The 21,050-nt window shown below is 37.8% G+C and overlaps 1 protein-coding gene across 4 annotated transcripts in view; it reads left to right on the top strand.

The window, feature by feature from the left end:
• The window catches only part of gdpd4a (glycerophosphodiester phosphodiesterase domain containing 4a), a 91,429-nt gene that overhangs the window by 39,365 nt on the left and 31,014 nt on the right, over positions 1 to 21,050 (top strand). For all 4 annotated transcript variants that reach the window (XM_039744224.1, XM_039744226.1, XM_039744225.1 and 1 more), the window contains exons 2-3: positions 18,350 to 18,559; positions 20,506 to 20,609. In XM_039744224.1, the coding sequence (XP_039600158.1) occupies positions 18,377 to 18,559; positions 20,506 to 20,609 (287 nt within the window). In that variant the 5' untranslated portion in view covers positions 18,350 to 18,376. The remainder of the gene's footprint in view (positions 1 to 18,349; positions 18,560 to 20,505; positions 20,610 to 21,050) is intronic.

The following is a 21,050-nucleotide window of genomic DNA, read 5'->3' as shown; positions in this document are numbered from 1 at the left end:
CCGTTAAAATCGAGAGAGACCAAGAGAGTGGGACTCGTACGTGCACATTATGTGCTAGTTTATAACTGCTGATGGCATGCTGCGAACAAATAACTCAGTTGAGGGTTGGTATAACGCGTCGTATACAAAGCGGAATTACCAGCAGTCAGGCAGCCAGCAAGTCTAAATACTCTCAACTATCAAGACGTCTTGCTGCAATTCTTCCTACATATGCAGGGCGTAATCTTAATGACTATCTGCGTGCTGTTCTGATGGCATGCCGCGTCTCATAATATTGACTTCTAAAATAAACACTTATATATGCTTTAAACTAGTAATTCATATTTAATGAAACTTATGCAATTTTGTTGGGGCGATTTTGTTGCAGCGTTTTAATTGGCGCTATTTTGTCGCTGCTCATATGTCTATCGCGCAAATGTCGGGTCACACTGTTAAAGCACAGAGGAAGCAATTATTTCTGTATTTCTTTTTCTTCTCCGTTCATCTGTATTGGCTTATCAAACTTATCAATTTAGGTATGTTTACAAGCCTTAAGTTTTACTCTGTTGGCCTTGCTCTCTCTCTCGGGGTGGGGGTCGACTTGTTCTCAATTCTACTTTTTGTAAAAATTGATTGATTTGTATGGAATGATTGAAGTAAATTTAATAAAATTTAAAAAATAAATAAATAACTAATATATACACTTATCGGCTACGTTAAGTACACCTGTTCAACTACTTCTTGGCGCAAATATCTAATTGGCCAATCACATGGCAGAAACGCGATGCATTTAGGCATGTAGACATTGTCAAGACAACCAGCTGAAGTTCAAACTGACCATCAGAATGGGGATGAAAGGTGATTTAAGTGACTGACTGGGACCTGGTTGTTGGTGCCAGGAAGACTGGTCTGAGTATTTCTGGAACTGCTGATCTGCTGGGATTTTTACACAAAACCAGATAAACTGGATCTAGAGAGCAAGAAAGGGGAAAGCCCAGATGCATTTTACAGATCCTCAGTTGGCTATGTTGGCTGCTTACTTTATATAGTACACACCAAATATCTGTGTCTTCTACAGCAGTGAAATTAAAGGTTATATGGAGAAAATGAACAGGGGCATTCAATGGGGATTTTTCTGGGCGATTCCAAACTTGTGCCCATTTTAACTTTTTCTTTCATTTGACAGTTTTAAATAACAACATTTATTTATATATCACATTTTCATACAAATGTAGCTCACAGTGCTTTACATGATGAAGAAAAGAGAAATAAAAGACAAAGTAAGAATTAGAATAAATAAGGCTTTTTCTTTGAAACCAGTATCCCAGAATTGTCTTATGCAGGTATTTATGTATATACAGTGCATCCGGAAAGTATTCACAGCACATCACTTTTTCCACATTTTGTTATGTTACAGCCTTATTCCAAAATGGATTAAATTCATTTTTCCTCAGAATTCTACATGCAACACCCCATAATGACAAAGTGAAAAAAGTTTACTTGAGATTTTTGCAAATTTCTTAAAAATAAAAAAAATTGAGAAATTACATGTACATAAGTATTCTCAGCCTTTGCCATGAAGCTCAGAATTGAGCTCAGGTCCATCCGGTTTCCCCTGATCATCCTTGAACTGTTTATGCAGCTTCATTGGAGTCCACCTGTGGTAAATTCAGTTTATCAGACATGATTTGGAAGGCACACACCTGTCTATATAAGGTCCCACAGTTGACAGTTCATGTCGGAGCACAAACCAAGCATGAAGTCAAAGGAATTGTCTGTAGATCTCCGAGACAGGATTGTCTCGAGGCACAAATCTGGGGAAGGTTACAGAAAAATTTCAGCTGCTTTGAAGGTTCCAAAGAGCACAGTGGCCTCCATCACCCGTAAGTGGAAGAAGTTCGAAACCACCAGGACTGTTCCTAGAGCTGGCCGGCCATCTAAACTGAGCAATCTGGGGATAATGGCCTTAGTTAGGGAGGTGACCAAGAACCCGATGGTCACTCTGTCAGAGCTCCAGAGGTCCTCTGTGGAGAGAGGAGAGCCTTCCAGAAGGACGACCATCTCTGCAGCAATCCACCAATCAGGCCTGTATGGTAGAGTGGCCAGAAGGAAGCCACTCCTTAGTAAAAGGCACATGGTAGCCCGTCTGGAGTTTACCAAAAGGCACCTGAAGGACTCTCAGACCATGAGAAACAAAATTCTCTGGTCTGATGAGACAAAGATTAAACTCTTTGCTGTGAATGCCAGGCAACACGTTTGGAGGAAACCAGGCACCGCTCATCACCAGGCCAATACCATCCCTACAGTGAAGCATGGTGGTGGCAGCATCATGCTGTGGGGATGTTTTTCAGCAGCAGGAACTGGGAGACTAGTCAGGATAAAGGGAAAGATGACTGCAGCAATGTACAGAGACATCCTGGATGAAAACCTGCTCCAGAGCGCTCTTGACCTCAGACTGGGGCAATGGTTCATCTTTCAGCAGGACAACGACCCTAAGCACACAGCCAAGCTATCAAAGGAATGGCTTCAGGACAACTCTGTGAATGTCCTTGAGTGGCCCAGCCAGAGCCCAGACTTGAATCTGATTGAACATCTCTGGAGAGATCTTAAAATGGATGTGCACCAATGCTTCCCATCAAACCTGATGGAGCTTGAGAGGTGCTGCAAAGAGGAATGGGTGAAACTGGCCAAGGATAGGTGTGACAAGCTTGTGGCATCCTATTCAAAAAGACTTCAGGCTGTAATTGCTGCCAAAGGTGCATCGACAAAGTATTGAGCAAAGGCTGTGAATACTTATGTACATGTGATTTCTCAGTTTTTTATTCTTAATAAATTTGCAAAAACCTCAAGTTAACTTTTTTCACATTGTCATTATGGGGTGTTGTGTGTAGAATTCTGAGGAAAAAAATGAATTTAATCCATTTTGGAATAAGGCTGTAACATAACAAAATGTGGAAAAAGTGATGCGCTGTGAATACTTTCCGGATGCACTGTATTATGGTTATGTGAAAGGGAGGGACACACAAAATAGGATAAGAGGCCAAAGAAGTAATTTTTCCAATCTTGCTTGTGCAGCATGTAATTAATCTGTTAACAATGCTAGTCCTGTGATTATGAAGTGTGTGTTATATATGTATTGAAATATGTTTTAGAATTTAGACATTAGGGCTGGGTGTTGTGTGTATGTTTTATTTTTTTCAGAATTTAAAGTACTTTACAGGTTGTCAGCTGACTGTCTCTTGAACTTTACTCTGTGAGGATAGCAAAATCAAATGAGTCTCATTGTGTGTTCTCTACTTTAATGATGTCCCGGTTTACAGCCTCCTTTTTATTGTTAACTGAACAGGCTGTATTTATTGAAACACTAATTTGACCACACAACAGGTATTCTAATACACATTAACACTTTTGTTTGGTATTGTCCTCGATTAGCCATGCAAGTCGTATTTTTGTGGAGGATTAACGACGACTATGTTTTATTTATATAGCACACTCTTTAATACAAATAATGTAGCTTACAAGATGTCAAAAAGTTGCAAGAAAACAAAAACCAAATACAGTAAGATTGGGTAAGAATATGAATAAGTAACACAGAAAAAAATCAGTACAATTCCATCAAACATAAGTATATAATTAGAAGAGTAGCATCTTTATGTACAATATCATAATGCAAGTCTTTAAAGAGGAATCTGATGAGAAGGTCAGGTGGCCAGAAGGACAGGGAAATAAAAACTCATCAAACTGAAGCAAAGTATATTAAAATTAATCTGCAATCAGGAAATGGATGACATTCTAGGGAAACGTGCATCTGCAGCTGTTGTGAAGCTGCAGAAGTTGAATGAAATTATAGGTTAAGCTTGAATTTAAAAATGTAAAAATTGGGAAATGTATATGAATACACACACACACACACACACACAAACACACCCTAGTGCCAGTGAAACAATGGGATTTGTGTCTGAGCAGCTATTTAAAGTTGTCTTCAGAATTCAGGATGCCCAGGTTTCAATAGGCATGTAATAAGACACTGTACTGTACGTGGTGTGACCCTGGTATGAAAGGAAGTCTGGGAAATCTAAACGGGTAGATTTAAGGAACTGTTTCATATTGTATGTGTGAGGAATTCTAGTTTAAAATATAATAATTCCCTTGCATTAATTTTAAACTCTTTATTGTCTTGATTGCTATGGAGTAGTTGGGGATATGAGTACAGTTTGTTTGTTTCCTTTAGGCTTTTTAAATTTTAAGGTTTTTCTCATTTGAACATTTGAAAGCATGTGCAGAGAAAGTGGTGTAGTGTAAATGCATGCAGGTAAAGTGGAACCTAAGGATTGAATCCCTACTTTTGCAGGACCATAGTAGTACTTTAATGACTGACTTTATTTTGTTTCCAGAAAGGTTAGGTTTCCTTTTTGCAGAAAGTCTAATTTCTAAATTATATTCCACACAAAGCTTTTAGTACAAGTTTGTCTATCCAAGCGCACGTGCTCCACATGCAGGATGGAAACCAGCCATGCTGAGAAATTTCAATGTTCTGGGAAACTTAATAAAATATCAAGAAAAAACTATTTCTTGGCATTTATCACCGTCCTCTCTGCATGTGTGGGTTCCCTTTTTTAATTCCGCATAGTATATACTAGTGACTCAAGGGCAAAGTACATTTTTGGGAGTTAAAGCATACTGTAGATACCTAGTTTTTCAGAAAAAATACGAATACAAATTGAATGTGTAGATTAAAACTACTATTTCTCTGAATTTTGAAACCATTAGCTTACAATATAATAGCATATTTATTAGTGTATTTTAGTTAATCTTGATCTGCTGAAGGCTTGTGTGTGTGTTTTTGGGACTGTATAGATCTTCTATAATCCAGAGTCCCTTGCCAGAAAAAAATGGGTCATGTATTAGTGCAAATTTTGCAAGTGAATTTTAGCTTTACTTTTTTTTTTTTTTCTCACTTTGGTATTTAAAGGATTACATTTGAATTGGTAGTCTCGAGACCACTGTTATTTGATTGTTTTATTTAAAACACAAAGTAAATGTTGAGTGATCTTCGGTAAAGCAACTGATTATACCTGCATATAAGTAGAGTATTTATAATTTTAATTCTGTATAATCTAGTCCATTTCCACTCTCAAACTATAATTCCCAGCAGAGATCAGTCCATTTTACACATGCAGTGTGTTAGAGGAACTTGCCAGTGAAAGGTCAGTTTGAAGGCATGTTGTGGACAATGTGGGAGTTTGGAAGCTGGGAAGCTCAAGCCTGTAACTTTTCAGGTCTAAACCACCGATTCTCAGTAATTTCCTGTCTCTGCATTGTGTGACTGTGCTGTTGAAGCTGCTGTCAAATACTGGGATCATGACACATGCAAGTCTAGTACTAGACTAGGAGTTTTCACAAACTAGCATTGATGTGGGTTTGCTTTACAAAGTGAACTGTAGATCCTGTGCTGCTTTCATTTTAGCTCAGGACAAAGTATGTCCAATTACTGCAAAATTGTGACCTTTCACAGCACTTTGTGTAACAAAATGAATGTGTTTTCAGCTAGCAAAGTGATTAAGCTGGCAGAGATGCAGCAGTGAAACTGATGATGCCTGTTACTTGTATAATGGAAACTAAAGCTTTATGCAGCTGTCAGTGAAGGTACAAGTTAGCCACAGTGTATTGTACTTCTTAAAATCCTGCAGCTTCTTTTTGCCGCTGTTATGTTAGATCTTTTCACTTTGAATACTTTGTAAAAATAAGTTTCCCAGGACTTATATTTATTATATACATAAACACGAACACACACACACAAGTCAACACATTTTTTGCGATTAATATGGCCTGTTTAATGCAATTTAAAAAATATTGTCACATCCAGGGCCGGCAATAAGGCAAACGCCTCAGGCCGTGCTTTGGCCAGGATGGCATTTTCATGTAATTTAAAAAAAATAAATTTTATTTTAAACATTATAAAACAAAAATACAAAAAAATTAAGTGTGTACCTAAAGAATTACATACACATCCAGTACCAAATTTATATACTAACTTTCATTTAACAGTTTAAAATTTCGTGTTGTGCTGTTCACAATGATATGCTTCATGTCAATACATAGCACTGGTGTTCATTTCCTTGATTTATTCATACAACACAGGTGCAGTGTACCACCTCAGTGCTAAATAAGTCCAGACTGCCCTAATATAATGACAAAATTGTGCAAAATAGAAGTGTATTGATTATCCTTACCCATTATTCAAGTTTGCAGTATCTTCACTAATTTATTTTAAGAAAACAACATAACCATCCAAGTAATGCAGTGTGTCAGTTTTTAAGTTAGTATTTGGCTACAGAGATCTTTTTTAGCATGCCAGGAATAAAGTTGTAGGTAGAGCAGTGTTTTCCAGTTGTTTTGTCTGTGGTGACCCACATTTTTTGTAAAACAAAAAATCCCAAGACACACCAATATTGTACCAACCAAAAAAGTATGAAATCTCTTAGACGTACTAAACTGTCCAAAACGGTGGGACAAGGGGTGGCACAAAAGGGAGCTTGGAGTTTGCAATGTACAGACACAGCACAGCACTTGTATAGAGTATAATCATCAAGTCATTGAACAATTGAGAATATTTACAGAGTTTTAACATGCATTTTAATGTATGCCCATTTAAGATGTGCATATTCTTTAATTAGATCAGTCTTTAGCAGTGCGTTCAAAGTAAACAGTCATTTTGATTGTTTACTATGACACGTCTGTCTCTTATATGCTATGCCAATTTGATACTTCATACATTGGCCTCATTTTCTTGTTGCATTCTTTTCAACATGCCATTTAGGAAGGCATTCAAATTCAGGTTCTACTGGCTCGGGTAGTATTTTGTTAAAAGTTCAGGTTTAGTAAACTGCCATTCATTATTGTTATTATTTTTTTTTTATAAATTCCTTTGTCTTGATTTATGTATAAATATTATAATTGCATGTTTTAAAGTTAGATTTGTGATTAATTGCATACATTTATACAGTTTCCCCAACCCCCTCCCGATTCCAAATGGATAGATGGATTCCCAATTCATATACATGTATATAAGGACAGATCATACCTAAACTTACTGTATTGAACCAATTTGAAATGTAAGTGTTGCCAGATCTCTGATTGCCAAGATGATGTGTAAAGAGTTCCTAGAATTCATACACAAGAATCTTTTCTAACACACAGATCTTTTCTAGAGAAGGTTTTATTTATTATTTAAAAAAGCAATTGAAATTCATTATGATTATTTGACCCTGTAGTTAGGATATAGCGGGTTGGATAATGGATGGATGGGAATATTGTAATTTAAATGTTAAGTCAGGCTATCGTATTCAACTGAGACAGTGCTTGTGGCTTTCCCTTTCTTTCCACTCACTTTAATACTTAGATGGCTTGTTCCTATTGTCAGTTTTAAATTAGAAACCCCTTTACTAAAAGGAAGTGCTTAGAGGAAGTAGTGAGTTTTCAGAGTAAGTACACAGCTGTCGGTTCATCTTTTTTCCCCTTCATTTTAGTTTATTTGCTTGTATTTGTGTGCAGTAAGCTGAAAATACTTGAAATAGCCTACATAATGCATTTATAGAAAATAAACACAGTGTGTGTGTGTGTGTGTTTTCTTTCTTACTCTATAAATGCATAAACATGATTCATAACTTTTATACAGAGAAAGTGATGCTTCCAACAGTATATGTACCACAATTCCACTAATCTTGCTTACATAACTGGAAAGTCTGGCTTTAGGGATTCATTATTTAATATGATAATTAACAAAAAAAGTTATGGATAGTTTCACTTGTAATTGGAACAGTCCAAACATATACAAAGGTGGAGAGTAGTGAATAGCAGTGCTCTGTGTCAAACCAGTACATGCACCTAACTAGTAAGTCCTCTGTCCGGGTGCGATGTGAGCACTGGAACCTCATTTTAATGTTTACATGTATTCAGATTAAATTGTACATGAGTAAAGTCCAGTTAGAAAACCTATGATAGTGCCAGGTGTTAATTTAAACAAAAAAATGCTTCAGCACAGGTACATTTCCACCTAGCCTTTGTTTTTTCTGTGCTGGAACAATATGCTGAAACATCTTGCAACCTGCCAATTAGAACTTCCATTTGGAATTATATTGTGTTGTATCTCTCTGTTATGATAAAAAAATCTTGAGACGTGACTTTCTGAAGAGACTTTTTTGATGGAAGTCCTGCTAGACTGAGACTTTTGCCATGAGATTCTTTCAAGTCACGCACTACTTACAACTATTTTCAGACAAGACCACAGTCATCGGGTGCATTCCAGCACTTAACCTGGACAGACACCAATCTGTTAAAGGGCTTACTTATCAACATACACACACACACACACAAACACTTATGAAGATCCAGTTTAGAATCCCACATTCATCTAAATATGGCAGTGAGAAATGATGAAGTCAAACGAATTAATGCGAAAATTGTCGATCGGTTACATGGCAAATTGATTAAATGCTTATCAGTAGACTATGCTGAAGCAGTTGGTGGTGATTGTGTGGAAGATGAAAACCTAAATTAACAATATCCCGTAGAATATCTACAAGCGTTAACACCGTACGGTCTTCCACCGGCTAAATTACTGTTGAAAGAAGGATGTATCGTAATGTTATTGCGTAATTTATGTCTGAGTGATGGACTATGCAATAGGACAAAATTAGTGGTATTAAAAATTGGTCGAATAATTCTAACATGTAAAATTTTAACAGGCGACAAGAAAGGTAATGCAGTTCATATTCCGCGAATAACATTAGACCCAAAAGGATATGTTGATATGCCATTCGTATTAAAAAGTTTGCAGTTTTCCATTAGAATAGCTGTTGCTATGACAGTTAACAAATCACAGGGACAAACATTCAAAAAAGTCAGTTTATTTATTAGAGAGAAAGAAACTATATTTACTCACGGGCAGTTATACGTTGCATTATCACAATGTAAATCCAAACACAGAATCAAAATTCAATGCGATCTTGAAGAAAAGTTCATTGCAAATATTGTTTTAACTGAAGTTTTTAAGTACAAGTGAAAGTAATGCATATGTAACAATTCAAATGAAAATAACAATCTCTGTAAATTATATTTCGGGTTAACCAAACCTGGGGGTGGGCGAGCGAAGCGAGCGCAGGGTGGAGCCCTCTACAGTTTAATAAAAAATTAAGTTGAATTCAGTATTTTTCATTATGAGTAACAAAAACTATTAATTTGTTTTAAAAGCAATAATACTCTTACTGTAAGAAAGAAAAATTGCAGTAAATAATTTAAAAAAAAAAAAAAAGTGCCTGAGGAATTCCTCCACTAACTTAAGCATGTATAGAAGTATAAGTAATGACACTTTTCCTCACCCTATGAAAGGGCCAAAATGATTGTGATTTAATGGATTATATTTTTAAAACTTGTATGTTTGCCTTTTTTGCTATTTGAATTAATATTTCCTACTATTATTTAATTACTCATCAGTGCCACCTGTCTTAAGAGAAGACCACCCTGAGCAGCCAGTGTCACTAATCAAAACTTTCCAGGTGTGTGTGGGGGTGCGTGTGGGTGTGTGTATGTGTTTATTTAAATATAGGTAATAGATTGTGTGCGTGTGTAATAGATATAGATATATATACACACACACACAGTCTTTGGGGTGCAAGCAACTGTTGCTGGGGTGCCAGAATCCATGAAGGAAGAAAAATGAAAAACATTATTTGTACAAAATCTTTATTTATCCATTCCTAAATAATTAAATGGGCAGGCTATTTCAGATCGGTGCACTACGCTGCTTGTTAAAACGGATGACTCCCGCTCTTACGTGCAAGTCTGCGTGGATATTATGAACATGATCATATCTCTTCAAGTTCTATTTAAATTTTAAATAGAAGGAATTTTTATTTAGTCGACAGAATATTATTCCGGAATAAATCAAGTGAAACCTTAAATAACTTATAATATTTTGCTCTCCATAAAAATATATCCTGTCTAACTTATACAAGTTAGAAATAAAGTAAACGTTAAAAGAACAAACATTCAAATTTCTTTACTCTTATGTAATTTTATATAAAAAATAAACTTAAATTTTAAATATCCCAAAAGATTTTGCTCTCCATAGAAATATATCCTGTCAAAATTATACAAATTCAAATATGAACATGGTGCATAACAAAACCTGGAAATATAAATAAAATTTGTTCTTTTCAGCAATAACAAATCAAATCATTCAGTTGTCTTTGCTCATATGTCACTTTATCAGAGCTGGACGCCTGGCATCTTTTTTGGCAAGAAGTTCGTTTCTGTTTGGTGTGAGGTTCTGTGTTGTGGAGATTCTCAGGATGGACTGCAGGTGCTCATCAGTGAGGTGACTCCTGTGTGCTGTTTTGTTAGTCTTCTTGACTGAGAAGAGCTTCTCACACAGATATGTGGTACCAAACATGCACAAGGTTCGAGCCGCATGTAGACGGGCTGGAGCATTTGTGCGGGAATGGAGTGAATAAACTGTGCGGGCCCTGCAGTATCGTACACTGCAGCTCAATCACCTCCATCTGAATCTGCACAGGTGCAGTTTCCACATCGACGGCAAATGGGTTGTGAAACAACTGAAAATTCTTTTTCCAAAGTCACCAAAGCGCCGTGCGAACTCAGTGCGCAGTGCACTCAGTTTATCAGCAAAGTGCGTATTTGGGAACACCGTTGTGCCGATTTGGTTCAAGATTACTTGGCAAAAGGGAAAGTGGGGCAAGTTGCACTGGTGCATTTGTGTCTCCCATAAAAGCAGCTTCACTTGAAATCACTTTGTGATTTTGCACGGGTAAAAATGTCTGCTGAAGTGTCAGATTCTTCTTTTACTCTTCTGCCTTCTGTATCTTGTGCATTGCATTCAGGTCTTTCAGGTTATCTTGATGTTTTGTCTCATAGTGCCGTCTTAGATTAAATTCTGTAATCACAGCCACATTAGCTCCACAAATGAGACACACGGGTTTACCGGCAATGTCAGTAAACATATACTCAGCCTCCCATCGATTTTTAAAGGCTCTATGTTCAGAATCACCTTTTCTCTTCGGCATCGTGTGGGCTAGCTTCGCAATAACTTGCAGCATCATAAGCTAGACTTGATTAATGCGGTAAGTAACCTTTATGCATAGAATTTCGAAATGAAACCTGCCCAAGTTTTGTAAGGAAGATGTAAGGAATGAGCCTGCCAAATTTCAGCCTTCTACCTACACGGGAAGTTGGAGAATTAGTGATGAGTGAGTGAGTCAGTGAGGGCTTTGCCTTTTATTAGTATATATATATATATATATATATATATATATATATATATATATATAATAAAAGGCAAAGCCCTCACTCACTCACTCACTGACTCATCACTAATTCTCCAACTTCCCGTAGGTAGAAGGCTGAAATTTGGCAGGCTCATTCCTTACAGCTTACTTACAAAAGTTGGGCAGGTTTCATTTCGAAATTCTACGCCTAATGGTCATAACTGGAAGGTATTTTTCTCCATTAACTGTAATGGAGTTGAGCTGGAATGACGTGAGGGGGCGGAGTTTCGTGACATCATCACGCCTCCCACGTAATCACGTGAACTGACTGTCAGCGCAGTGCGTAGAAAACCAGGAAGACCTCCAAAAGCGCTTAAGAAAACATGCATTATATAATTGAGAAGGCAGCGAAACAATAAGAAGCGGCGAAAGTGACATATACTACCATATTCATGACTGCTGCTACCTCGGAAAGAAAGCAAGGTGTAAACCTAAACTTTAAATTAAGTTCATAGACAGGCTACCGCTGGCGTTTCACATGCCCACGGGTAATGCGGGATACAAGTTTAATGAGAGGACGCAGGATATAAACGAGAGCGTTGATCACTTTGTAACTAAGTTAAAATTGCAGGTGAAGGGGTGTGCTTATGCAAATTCCGAGAGACTGTGTTTGTGGGGGATTGACAGTTAAGGTGGGTGGGGGAGTCACGTCATCATCTCCCCTCCCATTTACCTCATTTTGCTCTGAGCTGAGCTTCGCGGCTAACGCCGTCTTCGAAGCAATTTCGTACACTGCCACCAAATACTCACAGAAAAATCCACAAGTTAATACACACGCTGTCTCTAGAGTTTCTTCACACTGAATCCTCCAGGCACTACTTAAAAAGGTTACATTGACAATCGTGTTACGTTATTTTTAAAATCTTTCCTTTTCTTAGCACAAGCACAGCTGAGAAGCTTCGATGCATGTGCTCCATAACGTTAAAAATAATGCATTTAATCACACTTTGCATTACAAGCAAAGGGGAGCTTTTGTCAATGCATGATTTCCTGGTACACCGATTACATTGATCAGCACACCCCGATTCATTTTACCCTCGCACCACCTTAGTTTGAGAAGAAGTATGAAAAATATGAGGTTAACACAGAAAAACAGATCACCAATTCAAGCTTTATGAATAATCGATTCGCCATCAATAATTGTTTTGGTAAAGCCATCCTCCTTCCATTTTATAATTTTTCCGCCACTAGCCATGATTAAATGAACGGTAAAAAGTAAGAGCAAAGCGAGGTGACTTATTTAGGCAGGAATATATATGACAGCAACACTCATGACAATGTCAATCATGTTACGTATTATTAAAATGTTTCCTTTTCTTTTCATTACTTCTTTAACACACTACTTCTCCGCTGCAGGCGCGGTATTTTGCTATATATATATAATATATGAATTACCTCCAAAGAGCGCTGAGACTTTTGATATCATGAGCGTGTGTACAAAAACTGGGGTCTCCTGCCCAGCAAAAGTCGAGCAGCCAGCGCGTGCGCATAGCTGTGCCGGCCTTTGAGACGCTGACTGCGCTTCTGCCTTAAGTCAAAGTGAGCACTTTTAATTTTTTTCTTCCTCCCCCTGCGCTATAGCCCAGACAAGTGCAAACACGGGACCCCTTTTATACACCACGGCAAAATAATATTAAGGCGATTCACACTTTCTTTTGCACGATACGATTATGAGGTCCTCAGCTCGGATTATGAAGATACGCACAGGAGTGAAGGACTGACAGTGCCATCACAGCCGATTAATGGCGGGGCGTCTCACCAGTCTACACAAGACCCACGCGACTGTCCCTAAAAGGCGATCATAACGTCAGCAAACACATCTCTCTATACTATATAAAAGAAAAGGCAACTTTCCTTTCTTTACACCTTTTTCCTTTTATCCCAAACCAAAGCCTTTCTCTCTTAACACTGCAGAGGACACAAAACTAATTTTTTCTTTAATTGCGGTAAGGCACATTACCAGAGGCACAAATTTGAGCGTTCACATAGAAAATGTAATTTCTATACCACAGCCGTCGTGTAGCGCTTTCAAAAGGGATCTACTACCGAGAGATGATTTTAGCTGCTGTTAGTTACTTACCTGTTGTGTTACACAGTCTTTAAAATGTAGTTTACCCAAACCATTCCAGTAGTGCTCAATGTACCTCCATCCATCCATTTTCTAACCCGCTGAATCGAATACAGGGTCACAGGGGTCTGCTGGAGCCAATCCCAGCCAACACAGGGCACAAGGCAGGAACCAATCCTGGGCAGGGTGCCAACCCACCGCAGCTCAATGTACCTGTACTTCTTAAAACGTTAATGTTTTACTGTTTAATAATTTATAGACTATATTTTATTATTTTTCCCTTGCACTATGTGACCAAAGCTATACACACACATATAGACACATACAAACATACACACAAGTATATGTATGTGTATATATGTATATGTATGTATATATATATATATATATAATTTGTGTGTGTGTATATATGATGTAGATAGGTATGTATGTATATATATATATATATATATATATATATATATATATATATATATATATATATATATATATATATATACATACATACATACCTATCTACATCATATATACACACACACAAATTATATTTATATATATATATATATATATATATATATATATATATATATATATATATATATAAAATATAATTTGTGTGTGTGTATATATAATGTAGATATGTATATATATATATATATATATATATATATATATGTGTGTGTGTGTATATATGACAGCAGCAATCCAAGCTGTGAGAAAACAGTAAAAAGGAGGCGTGTCAGACGTTGTGGTACATTTTCTGATGCACCTAGACGAAAATAACTTTGTGATGCTGCCACCAAATACACAAAACAATTACTTTGACAATCATGTTACATTATTTTTAAAATGTTTCCTTTTCTTTTCATAACTTCTTTAACACATGACATCGCTGCGAAGCGCGGGTATTTTGCTATATATATATATATATATATATATATCACAGCAACACTCATAACAGTGACAAAACAATTACATTGACAATCATGTTACGTTATTTTCAAAATGTTTCCTTTTCTTGCTCTTTCCTTTAACACATTACTTCTCCGCTGCCAAGCGGGTATTTTGATATATAGATATATATAGATATATATAGATATAGATATAGATAGATATGACAACAACACTCATATCAATGACAATACAATTACATTAACAATCATGTTACGTTATTTTTAAAATCTTTCCTTTTCTTTTTCGTACCTTCTTTAACACACTACTTCTCCGCTACGCGCTTGGTATTCTCTAGTATATATGTGTATATGTATATATGTGTATTATTAAAATTCACTAAGGCAAGATACCCATGGAAAGCATGCGGAAGGCGTGGATTCACTAAGACGCCCATGGCGCATGCAGGAAGGAGCCACGCCCACCAACTCTAAGACCATTGGATATGACGACAACTTGCAGAACCACACACACCAACTCGGACGCGACGACACAGGAAAAATGGCGTCATTTATGTTCGTCTGTCAGAGTCCACATGCACCTTTGAGCCACGTTGACTGTTCATAGAGGCATGTTTCTTGCGGAAGTGAATCGCTATATGCAGCGTGTAAAACAGTTTGTGAGGAGTATCCCATGGAATCCTTAAAAAAATCCTTTAAAACTGAGGTTAAACCACAATGAAGGAAGCAGTCTTTAAAAACCAATAAGCCCTGTGCCTCTGTTTCATTACCGTCTCACCTGCTTCACCAATGCAGGCCCTGCAACAGTCGAGGCAGCTCTCTCAGCAGCTGGCCTTCTCTGTGCCTGACCGGTTCACACAGAGGCACCACATGACCAGGCGGTTTGTATGCTTTGAGAACGAGGGTGGACGCAGCAGGACTATCTAAGAAGAGGCATGTTTGTCACGGATGTAAATCCGTTGTATGCAGCGTGTAAAACAGTTTTCGAGGGGTTTCCCCATGGTTTTAGACTTGGTGGCCGGGTCTCTGTCAGTTGCTCTTGTGAGCGGGCACATGACCAGGCAGTGTGTATGCCGAGGCGTGGGTGGGCGCGACAGCACCATCTAAGAAGAATCATATTTGTCGCGGATGTGAATGCTGTATGCAATGTGTAAAACAATTTGTGCGAATGTGAATCGCTGTATTGTATGTTGCCCTCTCCAGAGTTTCATCTTTTCATTCACCTACAGTCGTATACACAATGAAGTAAGCAGTCTTTAAAAACCGAGTATTCGGTGACGACTCACGACTGCGTGCACCATAGCAAACTGTTTTACATGCTACATACAGCTATTCGCATCCGCGACAAACATGCGTCTTCTTGGATGCTCCTAAACTTTGTACACACCCCCCTCCCACCTCGCTACTACCGTGGTCGGGTGTCTTGGTGGATTGTATATAGAAAGGCAGCCAAAACCGCACAGAGCAATGAAAAGTCTACGTGAGTCACAGGTGCATCTGGACTGTGCAAAGACGACAACGACTCGAGTGACAAGTTGGAAGTGGGCACATGAGCAGGCAGTGCATACTGAGCGAGAAATCGGCACACTAGTATGGCCGGAGGGAGCGGAATGGATGTCGTCCTCCTCTCCTCCCGTTCCACCCTCCCCGCCTGAGTGCCCTTGGGAAGATTGTGTGTTGGTTCGTTCCGTGCATTGTTACAATGTTGCTTTTCTTGCTGATTTATTACATTACCGATTTTTCAAATGTTAATTTTCTCCCTGTGCTTAAAAATCATTAAAAAACGGCCTGATTATGCGGCGTATGGTACGCCGCGGGTTGGCTAGTATAGAATAATTATATAGAATGGATTTTTTTTCAGGTAGTCTTTTTCCATAGTAAAGATACAAGTTAAATCTTTTACTGACTGCAACTTCAAGAAAACAAATGGAACCAGCTCAGATGGATCGATAAAGCCATTGTCATGCCTTTTCATGCTTTACTGTTAACACATGCAGCTGTTTTGCTGCAGTTTTCCATCTCTACACAGGCAGCATATGAGCCTTATTTCTGGATTGAAATTTTTGTGTTTGTAGTGACACTTTCTTCTATATATCTTTCACTACATGGTTACACATTACTGTGTTTTAACTTTTGGTTGTTGGTGCAGTCCAAAAGTCTGCATCCTTTGTAGTATGTTTGTTGTTTTTTTTTTTTTCTTTAAGGCTTGTGGCCATGCCAATAGGTGGGATGTGGTTCCTTGTCACATAACTGAGAAGCCTCTGAAATGCTAGTCTTCACCACCAAAGACATTGATTTGTAACATGAATGTGTCTATCTGTAAATTTTAATTTACAGTTTTTAATGAACATGAAACAGTATGTTCTGATGGGCTCCCACTCCCAGATAGCTTCTATATCCACACAGATCCCCTTCAAACCTGTTTATTCCCTGTACACTAATGACTGTGGGTCCACTGATTCATCAGTCAAAATCATTAAGTTCACTGATGACCCTGCCATCAATGGACTAATTACTAATGAAAATTAAACAGCATACAGAAAGGAGGTGACATGTCTTTTTGTCTTGGTACGCCACAAATAGCCTGGTACTCAATACCACCAGGACAACAGAAATGGTATATGGCTTTTGCAAACAGCAGTTACACCTTCTCCCTCTAGAAGTAAATGGTTTTTCAGTCAATTTGGTGGAATCCTTCAAATTATTGAGCACAACTATTGCAAACACACACCCCTGGGACATTAATGCCATTTCTATACTAATAAGGCTCAGAGGCAGATATTTTTTTACACCAAGTAAAGAAATTAAATGTTTCCCAGCCCATTCAAGTACAGTTCTACAAAGCCATAAACGAAGGTGTGATCACATTCTCCTTTTTGTCTGGTTTGGTTCTGCAATGGTCCACTCAAAAATAAATTACAACATTTTGGGAGGTCTGGTGAGAAAATAGTTGGCTTTGCTCTTCTTTCTGTTGCAGACCTTTATGTATCTAGAGTGACAATCCATGTCATAAGGATCACCACAGACTCCTCTCCTCCAGTATTTAAGCAGAAACACAATTTATACTTCTCTCCTTCCCTGTTTTTGCTTTCGTTCAGGTTGTTTCCTGTTGCCGCGCTCACAAACTAGAATCCCCACCCACTACAAAGAAGCAATCCCACCTCAACGTTTGAGAATAATTAACAATAACTTCACTTTATTGGCAGAAGTAATTTATGTTAAAATCAGAGTCAGGATTTAGAAGCTAGCCATAATTAAAAGTAAGTTGAATCTAATACAGGATAAGGATTTAAGAAAATTAGCACTTTACTGAAAAAAATTATTATTTTGTACAAATCTTTGGCCCTATTAAGGGAAAAGGGGAAAACCCAATTTAATAATAAAAAAAAAAAAAAAAAAAGTGGGCTTTAAAGGAAAAGACGCCAGGACAGAGCGGCATTAAGAACGTGACAGATGCGTTATATTCAAGCAAATGACTGCCACTGAGTAGCTGTATAAAGCACACTTAAATGTTAGTTAAAAAGGCAATCCTTCAAGTGTGAGAAAATCGTGGCTTTATTTCCAGAGTTGCTCTGATTAAATGTGAACAAGTGCATTTCATTATTAACTATGAAATTTGTGAGCTGAGGTGATTCACTTCGCTGGCAGATATAAAGGGCAGGTAGCCGCTAGCAGCTGTGGACAGATGGGGCAATGGATTTGTTGTGTTTCATATCATGATTGTTGTGAAGATTCCCACAGAGAAGATTTAACACGTCTTTAAATCTACAAAAGGATTTTTATTTGTGACGTGGTATACTGGGGAACATGTCCCTGAACTCGATCAGTATGGTCTGGTAATGTCATATTTTCATTAAGTTATATTGTGTGATAATATGAAGTTAAACACACACTTGAATTTATTTTTATTTAAATTGAATATAGAGCTCCCTGTTGACTAGTTCTTTGTATTTAATAGTGTACAGGCACATCCCACCGGCCTGCTCTCTCCCATATGACATCTTTTAAGCTCCTTTCCCACCTGGCTGCATGCTTTTTCTTCCTAGGAGAGGATGTTGAGCAAATGCTGACAGATGGCCAGATCTCCCACTACCCTGACAAAGCTGAAACTGGGCAAACTCAAAGTGGTGCGTCGGCAGCTTCTCCAGCGTTATGAACACCAGCCCTTCATATCCTGCCTAGCTGGTTTTTATGGGTGCCAGTGGAAAAGATACCAGCGGGCACGCTCCCAGCCTGGGGAATGCTGCTGCAGCAAGGTGTGTAAAATTGACCTTTTCCACCTGTGAGATATGTGTATAATATATATATATTTTTTTTAATCCTAAAATTGGCCAAAGTAATAACTTCTATAACAGATCTACCATGGTAACCTTGTTGGGCTCTGATTCGATGTTGTAAATTTGCTTCTTACTAGTAAACTGTCTGATATATATAAAAAATGATTCTGTTTCATTTGTTTTGGGGAAATATTTAGTTTAGGTCATGTATGTACAGTATGTTTGTTTTTAGGGATTGGTGGCTCTGAGGCTAGGGATCTGCACTGGCAATCGGAAGGTTGCCGGTTTGAATCCCATAAATTCCAGAAGTGACTCTACTCTGTTGGGCCCTTGAGCAAGGCCCTTAACCTACAATTTGTTCATTCTGAGTATGACATTAATCTGCATCCAGCCCTGCAAGCAGGTCCTCTAGCTTACTGGGAAAACTTGGGTGTTGGTGGCAGGATTGGCACCCCAGCCACCATGTTTTTAAAAAAGATAACTTTCACACTGGAACAGCGTTGTGCTGAAGTGTCACCCACTGCACTTGAGTCCCAATCCTGGTGGTTTATTGTGTGGTTGGTGCAGCAATGTGCTATCAGTGCATGATTCCCAACAGACACCCCCCCCCAACCTCTCCCTCCCTCCCTTTTGTTTTTAGGCACACTGTGATGTCTCTCAAAAAATGTTATGGAACCTCAGCTATCAATGGCTTCTAAAAGAAGTCTCATTCCAAACCACCACAATGTATTTCTTTATTTAAAAATTCTGCATCAGTCACAAGACCATTCCATTGTGGTTGGCTCCCCTTTCCAGGGACACATCCCTCCTGCAGGAGGCAATAAACCTCAAATGCAGGCTGCATTAACCTGGCTGCGCTTCCTAATGAAGCAAACACTCCTCCTTTGGGGATTGTTGCTATTGTTTTTGTAGGCATGTTTTGGCAACCATACATTGAAATCTGAGGCTGTGTTTCTAACACAAATCTCTTAATACCAATTGTAACAAATGTAATGGAAATTTGTCAACAAGGAAGACCAGCCAGATCTGTCGGGTTTTAACATTTGTTCAGTGTCATTTTTCTTGAACAAATTTAGAGGTTGGAGTGTGTGGATTTTTAATATACTGGAATGAATTGTTCGGGGTTCATAGTAGATTACAGATCTGGTTATGTAATCTGATTATTGCCACTTGTATTTTGTTTTGGAGGTTTGAGGTGTAGAATAACTTTTTCTTTTTGGGGTTATCATAAAATTGATATGTTGTGGATATGTAACTGCCTTCTAACCAATGCAGAATTAAGTCGCCTTTTTTAGTGAGTTGTCCCTTTGAGCAACACATACACAGTGATTTTAATTTAAAAAGTTATTAGGCCAGCCAGTTTATATGGTGATAGTAAGCAGTCTGTTTGAAGGATTAGGTCATATTTTCCTTGACACGTTCCACATTGTCCTTATCTCCAACAAGGGAAAAAAAAGTTGGATGCCAGTGGCACTTGAGGAGAAAGTCCTTTGAGGGCTGTTTGCGGCTCGACAACTAAATTTAGCAGTTTACAGCTATTGTAGCAATTTCAGTGACCTGTTGTGCATACATTATGAATGGAGTTATCTGGCTGGAATTTTATTTTTTTTCTCCGCAATAAAATGGAATTCTTTCATTTTGCAAAATTTGAAAGAGATAATATTGTTGATTATTTTGGGGTAGCAACATTAGGATAATTTTGCAGAGACTGTAATAACCGTGTTAAACTTTAGGTTGTGGTGGGTGATGTGGCTCTGTGCCTGGGGGACTGCTTGTCCAGTGAGCTCCCAAATTCAAATGCCACCACTTTGAGAGCCTCTTTACCAGACTGTGCCCCAAATGTATGAGTAAAACATTATATCAGGAAATATTGTGAAAAGTACTTCCTGAAATCTGTTCTAACAGAAACCCATTTTTCGTTTTAGTTGGAGTGCAGCTGTTTCACAGTCCTCATCATTTCTTTCTTGCTGTCTTTGGTGTTTTTATATTTTTGGAGCCAGGCACAAAATGACTATGATAACTTTGACTGGTAAGGTGTTTACATTTTTTTTTATTTTTTTTTTTTTAAATTTTGCTCTTATTCTAGATTACATGTGAATCATTCTGTGAACAAAGTGAGCATCTCCCCAGAACATAGTTTTAGGTTACATTTAATATTTAAAGAAGACTGAACTACAGTACTTGTATTTTACTGACTTGTTGAAAAACCTCTGACACTGTCATGCAATCACAAGTAAACCAATGTAAAAATTTTGAACTATTGCTAATGTCTACAGAAAGCTCCTTTACGGTTATTTTTTTTTTTTAAACTAATTTTATTAACTTTCGAATGTGTGTCAATCTTTGATGCTTTTTAACAAGTGTATTCGTTCAAAAAATAATCTGGTTATCTTTGTATAGCTGATCTTTAAATTGCCATTAGTTAATGAAGAATTTCAGAATTGTGACAGCTATACAGCAGTTTTAGAAA

Source organism: Polypterus senegalus, chromosome 2 (genome assembly GCF_016835505.1).
Source record: "Polypterus senegalus isolate Bchr_013 chromosome 2, ASM1683550v1, whole genome shotgun sequence".
Classification (NCBI taxonomy): Eukaryota; Metazoa; Chordata; class Cladistia; order Polypteriformes; family Polypteridae; genus Polypterus; species Polypterus senegalus.
This window is presented reverse-complemented; position numbering and strand designations above follow the sequence as displayed.